At 29.3% G+C, this 12,803-nt stretch overlaps 1 protein-coding gene across 1 annotated transcript; it reads left to right on the top strand.

Moving 5' to 3' along the window:
* The first annotated feature begins 2,668 nt into the window (after nt 1-2,668).
* LOC120777139 (homeobox protein 5) lies at nt 2,669-12,165 on the top strand. Its single transcript, XM_040108284.1, has 4 exons — nt 2,669-2,755; nt 3,411-4,189; nt 8,078-8,218; nt 10,854-12,165. The coding sequence occupies exons 2-4, from the start codon at nt 3,604-3,606 to the stop codon at nt 11,273-11,275; spliced, it is 1,149 nt and encodes a 382-aa protein (XP_039964218.1). The 5' UTR covers nt 2,669-2,755; nt 3,411-3,603; the 3' UTR covers nt 11,276-12,165.
* Nucleotides 12,166-12,803: the final 638 nt, after the last annotated feature.

The following is a 12,803-nucleotide window of genomic DNA, read 5'->3' as shown; positions in this document are numbered from 1 at the left end:
GCTACTTGTTATCGGAAGGTATAAAATGCTTCAATTAGCACAGATGGGAAATATTGTGGCTACTTTTCGATATAGAAGTATAGTATGTATCTATGTATGTACAATATAATTAGGATTTTGGAGAATTCAAAATTTAGAGACATCATATTCGTAAGCAGGAAAATCACGAATCGCATACTTATGCATCTACATATATGTATATGTACATACATACATATGTATGTATATCAAGGTTGCAAATAATGCAATAAAAATAACTGAATTAACATTATTGATTTATTTTTTTATTTCTTAATCCAAAACCGGATAGAAAGAAATTTTATGCAAAATACAAGATTAAAAAAATTTAATACCAAATACGGGGTTTAAATATAAGAAAACAATTTTTAATTAATTAATTATGTTTAATTAAAAATTATATTTTTAAATAATTTTAATTAAAATTATTTTTAATTATTAATTTTAATTAATTATGTATAATTAATTGTTTTTAATTTTTAATTTTTTTAAAATAAACTTTTTTAATTCAATTCAATTAAAAATTAATTAATTTAAAAAAATTATTTCAATTAATGAAAAAAATACCGGATAGAAAATATTTAATTAAAATTTTTAATTAAAAATATAAAAAATAATTTTTGAATTCATTAATTTTAAATAATTTAAAGTTTTTTATTAGTTAATTTTAACCAAAAAATTATATTAGTAGTTTAATTCCAATTCAATTAAAAATATATTAATTTACAAATAAATAATAATTCCAATTAACAATTGATTTATTTAAATTAATAGATTTTTTTATATTTTAATCCCAAATAGCGGATTAAAAAATTTGATCCCATCTATTTTTTTTAATAATTAATTTCAATTTTTTAATTAATAAATTTTTATTTTTTTTTTACTCCAAGTATCTATAATAAAAATCGTTCAAAAATCCGGTATCAAAATTAAAAAAAAAATAGTTTTGAATTGTTATTATTTAATTTTAACTAAAAAATAATATAATCTAAAACATTTCTTTATTATTTTAAATTCTAATTCAATTAAAAATGATTAATTTAAAAAAACTAATTCCAACAAATTATTAATTAATTAAAATGAATTGATTTTTTAAATTTTTCCCCAAACGCCGAAGTAAAATTTAATCCAAATTATTTTTTTTTCATAATTAATTTCAGTCTTATAATTAATTAATTTTAATTTTAAATTTATTTAAATTTTTTAATTAATTGATTGTAACTAGATTTCATTTTGCATTTTTTAATTAATTAAATCTTATATTTTTTGAACTGCAAACATCAGCTATAAATAAAATATTAATACCAAATACCGGACTAAAATAAAATTAATCAAAAGCACGGTAATAAAATAAAAAAAAATACATTTTAAATTATTTAACATTAGTTTTACTTAAAAAATATTTCTTTATATTTTTTAATTCCAATTCAATTATAAATAATTTCTTCCGATCTAATAATTCCAATTAATTATTAATTAATTAAACTTAATTGTTTCTTATTTTCTTAATTTTTAATCGCAAGTACTGGACTAAAAACAAATTTTAGTTAATAAATTTTTATTTTTTTATAATCCAAATATCGGTTAGATAAAAATTGTAATCTCAAATAGCGGATTGAAATAAAATTAATCAAATATACGGCATTTAAATTGATTTAAATTGAATTAAATGAATTAATTGAAATTTTTTAATTATTATTCTTTAATTAAATTTAGTTTTAATTAAAAATGAGTTTTGTTTTTATTTTTTAATCCCAATTCAATATAATAAGTAATTTGAAAAATTAAATTAATTAAAAAATTTTAAAAATTAATTCCAATCCTGGATATTAAAAAAATTTAACCTAATCATGTAGATAATTAAGAATTAAAAAAAAAATTAATTATTTTAAAATTGAAATTCTTCCGCGTTTGTGTACTTTGTGTTCTACTGTTTTAAGCTAGAACTTTTTTTCATTTTTTAATTTCAAATCCAATAAAGAAGAAGAAGAATCCTAAGTTTTTGAACTATAAAATTCGTAAGGCTGATCTATAAAAGTAAGCAAAAAATATGTGATACAAATATTATCCGTATTATTAAATCACACAACAAATTCGCACAAATTTGATCAACTTCCTTAAAGTATGCAACATTTTTACTAACAATTTAGAAACACTTGAAATTCTTAAAATAGCTCCCTATCTTCGCGATTCACAACCACAAAGGAAACAGCAAAGCCAATAACCACTTACATATATTTCAATTTATTGCATATTTACACCAGTAGATGGCGTAGTAGTACATGTTCTGCCACGTGCAGGCAATGCTTCCGTCAAATAAGAAATTATTAAAGGTTTTCCAATTTATATTTTTTAGTCTAAAAAAATTAAATTAATTATTATTAAAATTATTATTATAAAATGAAATTCGACAATTTACAATTTTTACTTAAATAACTTCGCTCCGAATTTTTATTGGATTTTCAATATATCAATTATTAAATTAATTTCAATTTATAAATTTAATGCACAGCTGTAAATTTTGTATTAATAAATGAAAAAACTCTGTCTACACAAAAATTTTAGTTATATCCATAAATGCAACCCTGTGTTGGTCGCACTTTGCTTTCATACAATTCGCCGTCAAATTGGAAACCAAACAATTCAGTGAAATTTGAAAAGTCGTCGCGAGTGGTTGTTTTCCTCAACAAATAAACGTGTTACAACAAGTATTTTGAAACGGAAAAAACGTCTAAAGGTAAGAGAAACGTGTAAAAACCTATTGGGAACCGACTACATACACATATACACACCTCCCGAACGCGTCCCGCAGCCGGATATCTGTTTGTTTGCGAGTGTGTGCACTTTGTGTAGAGAAGACGCTTAGGAAAGGAGAAGGTAAAAAGTAAATAAATGGATTTTTTCCAATTCCAACTGGTATTGAGCGTATTCGTGCCTTTCTTATTAATATATATTTATTTTTAACTGCTGCCATCAGCATCAACGTGTTTTTACTTCTGAAATGATTTAATAATGTAATTTCAAATGGGCCGCATGACCGGCGGCTGGATGTGAATAGCAAAGAGTTGAGTGCAAGTGTGTTTGTGTATGTTTGTAAGTGCTGGCAAGTGTATGTACATATGTAAATAAATGGTGGGGGAACCGGCGATATTGGTAGCGGTATACGCGGTGTGTTTTTGATTACGAAGCTCGCGTCAGCGTCGTTGACATCAATTAATTGCCAAAGTAGCCGAGACAGAACAACAACAATATTGTGTGAGAAAAAATAATAATAAACGAAGTCAACGGCCAAAAATAAAGCAATTAATCGTTGTTGAATATTTTTGTTTTAATTTTCTACTTATAAGTATTAGCGTATAATTGTTTTTTATGCACTCTTGTGTCTTTTATAGAATTAACTCGCGGTACAGTAGTACACAAATTTGGAGGGAAGAGGAAGCCTTGCACATTTTTTTTGGGAATTTTCCATCAACAACGCAGCTGCGTCAATTCATATATACGCTATATTGCTGACTTCACTTTTTGGACTTGTACAGTTCATACATTTCTGCTACCTACTTTGTGCTTATTGTGGGAAAATCGAAAATGGTGCTGACGAACTTTGAGTGCTGGGCACATGGTGGCGGCGCAGTCATTGGTAATGGTGAATTGCCGGTCAATTCTCGGCACATGGACATGTTTAATCCACGTGTGGTGCAGCAGCGCTTGAACCCCGCCGACACAGGCATTTCGCCTGTGTCACACATTTCCTCCAACGGTTATTATGGATTCTCCTATGTGAATGCAGCCCATGAACTGGGTGACAACTACCAGCACAACGGCATTACACACGACGCCAATAATACGAATATTAATAACAACAACAATAATAATAACACATGTGTGCCAAATGCAAATGATGTCAATGGCATGCTGCCGATGGTGCACACGGGCATGGATGTTGGCGTTGCAACCGCTGGCGCAGCTGCTGCATTTGGCAGCGATCTAGCTGCCACACAGCGCCGCAAGAAGCGCTACTTTGTGAGCGACGATGATTACGCCAACTGTGCATTGCTCAACGGTTGCGACAGTGGCGTTGGCATACGCGACGTCGCAGTTGCCGGTTTGGATGGTTGCGCGCCCAAGCGCTGCCGTTACGACGATGACTATGCTGCCGCGCAGTATTGTAATGGTAATTTCATTCACCTTATTCTTTTTCTTTTCTTTATTTATGACTTTTGTTTGATTTTGTTTTTATGTTGTATTTTGCTTGCTACGTATTGTTGTTATTTTTATTGGATTTTTTTGTTTGCTTTCCATGGCTTGTGTTTATATCTGCTTTCATTTTGTTGTACGTGTTTATTGCAACGGCTAGTTGTTTTTGTATTCCTATTGTTTTTGTAATTGTGGGAGAACTTGAAGAAATGTTTATTTTTTGCGTTAATTTAGAGGTCAAGTGTGTGAACTATAAACATATATACATATGTACATATGTATGTATGTACATCCATATGTACATATGTTTGTATATAAAAATAGTAGTGTGTTTGAATTCCATTAAGAGTAGCGCTAAACTTAATTAAATTACATTTTCACACGTTTGAGTGTCAATTTTATTAATCAATTTTGTTTAGTATTTTAAATTATATAAAATGCAATTAAAAAAAATTATTTACTTAAATTTTTTTTATTTTTTTTCTTGGGAGATAATATACCCTGTTCAAGGTATAAAGAGTGTAAAGATGCATAATATTTTAGTAAACATTAATATCGTTAATGTTTTTTTTTTTTTTGTCAGTCCGGGTCAAATTTGATCAAATGTTAAGATTTGTGATTTAGTTTGAAAAAAAATTGAGTGTGCGCGTATACTACTTTTTTTGAAAAGAAATATTTTTATTTTTTATATTAAGTTTTCTCCTTTTTCATTTAAACACGCTGCCATAATTTATACATTTTACTTTTCCTTCAACTAAAATTTGTTGCTCAATGTTTGCCTTATCTATTTACATTTTCTATATTTGTGTTGTGGAAAATTACTAGCATTACATTTAATATAATCCACGTTGTAGGTGCTTTATGTTACAACGGCATATTGCCTAATGGTTTGCTAGCCGCTAGTCTAGCAAGGCCGAAACAAAGTATACACCAATAGCGTTTCTTAAATGAATAGGCAACAAATAACCCAACAAGCAATAAGAATGGCGCATACGCACAACTGATTTCAATTTTGTTCAAAATACTAATCTTAACAGCTGATCAAATTTGACCCGGATTGAAAAAAAACTAGAAATTTCTTGCTAAATAAAAAATATCGTATTAGCGCACTTTGATTTAAATTTTGTTAAACATTTTGAAGCTAAAACACAAGTCTTGGCATCTGATCAAATTTGACCCGGACTGAGAAAAATACTAAAAATTCGCGTAAGCTCTCACTGATTTCAATTTTTTTGTAAAGTAAAACGCAAATCTTAACGTCTGATCAAATTTTCACACTGTTCACAAGTCTCAACATCTGATCAAATTTGACTGGGACCAACAAAAACTATTGATGAAATAAAAAATTCGCATAAACTCTCACATTGATTTCAAACTTTTTAAAAATTTTAAAAGTAAAACGCAAATCTTAACATCTGATCAAAAATGACCCGGACTAATAAAAAAAAATATATATTTCACATAATTATATGTACATACATATGTATGTATGTATGTTCAAACGAAACTTAGTTTAAAATACATATATAAATATATTACACTAAGATTTCTCACATTCTTCTGGTTTCGGTTTTGTTTCTAAGTTCAATCATGAAATTTCGCTTAAAAATTAAAAATAGCTTTAAATGGTACATATGTATGTATGTATATTTCCATTCAAACATGTGCATACAGACATATGTATATGTATGTACGTGATATTTCACTCACCTTATACATATGTATATGTATATGTATGTATATTATATTATATTAAACATTTTAATGACTCGTTCAAGCGTTTATGCATGGCTGGGAATTCGTATTGTGTCAGCACCTTACATACATACATACATATGTACATATATACATTCATACATATTTACAAATATATGTGCATATGTAGGAACAACTCTTAAGTTGATGGCTTTGATAAGTCCCCCCTCAAATAGTATTTAATAGAAATTTTTGCCGCTTGTTTTTTTTTTATTTACTTGTCGTGCGCACACAGTTCATAATACAAAAACAATTTCAAGTAGATAGCGGAGGCCCGACACATAATTTTATTAAAAAACGATAAGATAGCTTCACTTGTTAAAATAATTTTTTTTTTTGTAGAAGTGGGGATTGTCTGTTTATAAGTTAATTTAAAGTAAATAACTTTCCATGCTTCAGTATTATACGTTTTTTTTCTTTGCAAAAGTATTCATATCATAAAAGGAAAAAAAATGGTTTTAGTAAGACTTATTGATTATTGCACGATATTGATTTATTTATCACACCACAAAGGTGAATGTACACACATATATACAGTAAAGGAAGTATATCAATAGTATTTAAATCCAAATGTATGTATACAAAACCAGAAAACCGTTAACTACACTGCACCTAAGATATAATACCCTGCACATATGCATTTCTTATAGTAAAAGAGGGTAAAAAGATCTTTATTTTAATTTTGATAGTGGTCCGATCTGAAAAATTTCTTTGGTAGATTATACCGTTCGCCCTAGACAACAATCCATGTTAAAATTCGATAAGATATCTCATCCAATAAAAAAAATTTTCATACAAAGACTGGATTTTAGTCGATCTGTTTGTATGACAGCTACATACATACATACATATATATGTACATATGTATGTGCATATATGCTTTAGTGATCCGATCTGAAATATTTCTTCGGTGATTGTACCGTTGGATTCGGCAATAAACCCTATAAAATTTTGAATTTTGTCAAGATATCTCTCCAAATAAAATGATAATAGTGGTCAATAGTGATCAATATCTCAAAAACTGAGAGACTAGTTGGCGTCTATACAAGCGGACGGACATGTTTAAATCAACTCAGCTCGTCATGTTGATCATTTATATAGTTTATAAAGTCTTCCACGTTTCTTTTTGGTTGCTATAATTTTCATGGTAAACTAAATATACATTTACTATTCAGGGTATAAATACATATAAATTTTACATATAAACACGTGTATTTATAACCTATTCACTTTCCATAATAATTAAAATATTTTTTGTATTAATAATACCATTTGCATTAAGCTTTCATACATACATACATACATATGTACATGCTAAGTACCACTTCCACCCCCACACTCCACTTGCGCTATTGATTGTTAGTCACAATGCAAAATAGCTTGACGAATACAAATACAAATACAAATAAAAAACTGTTTCGCCCCAACTGTCATGTTCTGCTAAAAATTGACGTTTGATTAATTCTGCAGTTTATCTAAATTGCACTGCACTTTTTGCTTTTATATACAGACAGGCATATGTACATGCATATATAGAAATGTGCCATTATAATAAATGTATACATATCGACACACAATTGCTCTCTAATTAATTAAAAATGCGCCGCACATTCTTAATGCGACCGGTATGTGCAGAGCAGCAGCGCGATGCCGACGCTGCTGACGTTCGCGTGCAAAAAAGTTGATAATTTTTTATCGGCAAAGAAAAAAAAGCAGTTCAGCAACTATGTATGTATGTATGTGTATTTTTTGGTTTTGCGCTTACAGCACATTTATTTTTATACATTTGGGTCACGCAGCTTACGGCGTTGTTGACTGCAGCACAGTGTTGCTGTGAGTCAGCGCTGACTGTGACTGCGCGGCGACAGCGCACAGTTCAAGATAAGGTGTTATGAATACCTTTAGTAATTTTGTAACTACCTATGCCTGAAATATGGAAAATTTTACTTAACCTCTGCTCCATATTGTTTTTGCTGATTTTTACCGCTATTGTAAATATTTTTGTTTTAATCTATATTTTTGCTTACACGCTTTCAATGAATGCATGCTTCTTTATATACATACATATGGTATTGTGTGTTTTATCAACATGTGTGTGTATGTTTTACAGATTTCTTCTCGCTCCCCTCTACACAAATTGGCACACAGTCTTGTCTAATGGATACTGAGGACATACAACAGCAACAACAACCACAGGTAGATGTCAATAACGGCGCAGCAAATCTCACCAATCAAACCACCAATACAACAAGTAATACACACTATAACACAACACAACAGCACGATCAGCTGTGGCAACAGCAACAACAACAACAACAACAGCAAGTAATTAATGCTTCCAATTATCAGCAACAAAATGAAGCGCAAGCACCTCCAGTAGTTGTATACCAACAACAACATACTTATCAAGGTCACTTGCATCGCGCCAATCGGGATGTTAGTCGTTGCTTATTGTCGCACATGATCTAAATTAGACCAAACATAAACATATCGCTCAGCGCAAATACAATTTAGCGAAATATTAGACGTAAGGCAAATTATAACGTATATATTTAAAGAAATTGCAATGAAAATTCATGAATTTCACTTAATAATTTAATTTTTTTTTATAACTAATAACGTATTATTTTTTTTTAACTTTCAAATTCACAACGAATTAGGTTTTGGTGTATTAATTTATGATTATTGTTAGCTTCTATGCAATATTAAAGCAACTTTGAGTACCTACGCTTAGCATAATTCTATTATAAATTAAAATTTGTATAATTGCTTTTATGTATACGAAATTAGTAATTATATTTTAAGCAACAAGCAACCAAACCACCTCAGATGCAATACTAAAAACACTACTCAAATACCTGGTAACGCAATATATAAATATATACATATTTTTACATACATACGTATGTATGTATGTAAAAATGGTTTTTGTAAAATATGTATTTATGTAAATTATTTGATTAGTTTACAACTGCAACTGCAACTTTTTTGTATGCACAAATGTACTTAAATGAAATTGAAGTGAAATTGCTTGTGAAATTAAATGCAAGGCATACAAATTATTTAATAAAAATGTATGCATGATTACACTTTGTGCTAAAACAGGAGAATATGCATTATGAACACTTTTGGCACATATTTCTATACACAGCATATTTGATTCGTAAGCTTAAGTTTTTGAACGCGAGTGTATGTATGTACCATATACGCCTTTGCAGACAGGCCGTGGCAAAAAAGTTGATAAATGTTGAAAATTTTTGAAAAATGTGACAAATTATGCAGAACAGTATAAAAGTATGTGAAATAATGCTTATAAACGTTTACTCAAATAAAATATAAATATAAAATATATGTTAGCTCATGATTTGAGCATTAAAAATATATATTACTATTTTTTACAGTACTAAAAATTACCAAATCTTAGCCAAATAAATATTTTAGCAAAGATACCATGTAAATTTAAACGTATTAATTACGACATTTATGAAATTGCAAATAAAGCACAATAGTGAAAATTATTTATATTTTGTATACTTAAATATGCTAATTTTAGACAATCTATTAATATATGTATAATTTTTGTTTTTGAACAAGCGCTCCAAAAATTACATAATTGAGATAATGTTATTCTAACTGTTTGGCGACTAGAAATGACTAACATAACGATTGGTTCACGTATTTTAGCAATGACTTGTTAAAACTTTAGGTTGCACGCAGAGTGGACGCTCAAAGCCGAGCCGAGCGTATTTTTCAATTTACACAATACGAGCTTTTACGCTGGGCTCTGCTTTAAAAGTCCATTTAGGGAGCACCCTTAGATACTGCTTGTGTTGATAAGATACAAAGAGCATACATACATAAGTACATACAAGTCTTCAAACAAACAACACAATGTCCTTGCGCTTGTGTGCCAATTTAGGCAAGTGAACCGCAAATATTAATTATATAAAGCAAGCAATACAACAATTTTTATATAAATCCTTTGTAGGAATTAATTTTGTTATGCCAATTAATAATTTTGTATTTCTCAAAAAATATAACCTCATTTTCGTATTGGCTAAATTTTTGCTCATACTCATGCTGTTGTTGTTTTGTTGTCATGCTGTTCATACATGTGCATAAAATGAACCACTAAAAGTCAGTCCAAATTCTACACATTTACAAATACATGTGTGTTAGTGTGTCCGTTATTTTCTAATTTGTTTGCTTTTGTTTTGCAAACATGCACTGAAAATTTAAATTTTGCCTATTCAATGTAAACAAGCTATTTTTTTCAGTAGACAATTCTTTATTTTTTGTTTTGATAATTTGCATTAAGCAAGTAAATCTACAACATTGCATATTTTATATTCTAATACAAAATTTTGTGTCCTACAAAAATTGTCAATTATTTTTTTTATAAAAACATTCCTGTATTATAAATACACAGTTAAACTCGGATGGACATGAGCTTTCATGCATGTGATTTATACATGTTCCACATACGACATGGTGTACCATATGAACACAGTACAATAGATGCATAACGTTAACTGCGTATAACTTTTAAAGTAATGCGTTTATGAAAAGAATTATTATTTTTGTAGAGGACAAAATTTTGAATAAGAATATCACTTCCTCATTGTTGTAGATTTATTTATTGAGGAGGTTAATAAAATTTATTGCAAAAGTTCAAAAACGGCCATATAAAAGGCCAGTTTAAATTGAAAGTAAAGAGCTTGTTTACGTTAGAAAAATTTAAACTTCAAGCTGCAAATGCAAAAAAAAAAAAAATCAATTTGGGGATATAATGGCTAATCTAATATATAAAAATATTCAAACTTGGACGCATTTAAATATTTTCTTACTTCAAGTCATTCACTCACCATCTTCTTACTTTCTTACAGCAAAAAAATGCCAACAAGCCATAAATGATGGCATTAATTTAAACGTTTATCACAACAATAATAACAATAATGTAATTAACAAATATAACAACAAACTCTTTTACAATAACCAACAACGTTTGGGTAGCGGGAAGAGAGGAAGTGTTGATAAAAGTTGTGAAAACAGCAGTACTGAAGATATGCTACACGATCATGTTGTCGGTGTTAAAGCGAACAATACATATTTAAGGCAGCAAGCAAAGTTTACTGCATTTGCTGCTGATTGCATGGGTGGTAAGAGTGCTGCAGCAGAGGCAGCAGCTAGAAGCAGCAACGAGGATAATTCCATCTTAGCTGCGTTGTATAACAAAACACATGGCGGCGCATTTTACCACTTTACAGTAAGCAACAACGACAATCAACCGTATGTTGAGGATATTTGAGCGAATTGTTATGGTATGAGAAGCGACACTTTAACGAACCCAAATAACTCCTTATAGCCAAATAAAAAAAAAAACTAAAAACGAATGTTTGCTTATGCATGTGTTTAAATATAAATACCAAAAGTAGCGATTTTTTGTGTATCAGTGAGAAATACATATTATAGCACGAATTTAACAGTTTCTAAAATTATGCATTAAGTTTGAATTCAAAAGTTAGCCCATGGCTACAGGGAAGTGAAATAACAAAGGTATATAGTAAGAATTAAACTTGAAATTATCTGAGAGCGTGTGAATGAGACGCCTTGAAAAATTGTGCACAAATAAAAATTAAGAGAGGCGAGTTTTTGTTGGCAAAGCGCACTGAGGATGCAAATTAAAGGTTTATGTTTAAGAAAAAAATGCTTGCAGCACATGCAAAGAAATATTTAAATAATAGATGTATTAAATCAAAATATTTGTAAATCGAATTGTATTTGAATATATTAACCACCTAAATATGTATATGCGTGCGTGTATACTCGCAGGAAACCATATCACGAAATAAAAACCGATTAATTCACTAACTTTTTAAACTATTATATTAAAATAAAATTAAATAAATAATATATGTACATAACTACGTTTACCCTATTTACACTGAAGCATGCTACTTGTCGTTAGTATTAACAAGTGAACGCTTTGTAAAATACTAATAGTTGCATTTTAAGTTTACTTAACTTTATAAGCTAATTGGAATTGTATGAAAAAGGAACTTATTTAAACCGATTGTGGAATAGCAAGCTATGGAATTGAAGAATTTGTCTAAATTGTAATAAAAATGGTATAGTGAACTGAAATCAAATAAATTGAAGAAATACATTGAACACAATTGCAGCACAGAATAAAGAACACATTGAAATTTTATATTTCTTTAACATGGACGTTGCAGGGCGCCTTAGAATGAAAATTGAGACCAAAGGATTATATAGGATTCAGTAATTGTTGGAGATAAAAACTGAAAAATTTGTTGCAGAGCACCGGGTCGCCCTGTGAACTACGAGTACGGTAAGAATTCCACTCTTTCTTGTTTTCTGATCGTATAAACGCTGAACATAAATTCCATACCGTGCTTTATTTATTCTAAAGCCTCTATATGTCAATGTGTTCACTTCTACAACTACATATGCAACTGACAGTATGTCGAATTTCTATATATTTTATGAATTACACTTTGTTATATATGTATATAAGAAATATTAACATATTTTCACTGACCTTAGTTCCCAACAATATTTGGAGTGCCGCCGCTGCAATTCAAGAGCAAAAATCTATTATAACCAATGCGTTTGAATTTATCTATATATATAATGTACCTGCAAGCACTCTTGTAAAGGACAACTCCTGCGCTAAACTGTGGTTGCTGTAAAAAATACACGAAACACCAAGGTCCAAGTTATCACTTCATATAATTATGAAACACAACACATACACTGATTAGTTTCATCACGAATCACTATAACTATACATTTTTAACACAATTTTCTTAAAT

Source organism: Bactrocera tryoni, chromosome 5, assembly GCF_016617805.1.
Source record: "Bactrocera tryoni isolate S06 chromosome 5, CSIRO_BtryS06_freeze2, whole genome shotgun sequence".
In the NCBI taxonomy this organism is placed as follows: domain Eukaryota; kingdom Metazoa; phylum Arthropoda; class Insecta; order Diptera; family Tephritidae; genus Bactrocera; species Bactrocera tryoni.
Note: the sequence above shows the minus strand (reverse complement) of the source record. Positions and strands in the feature narration are given on the sequence as shown.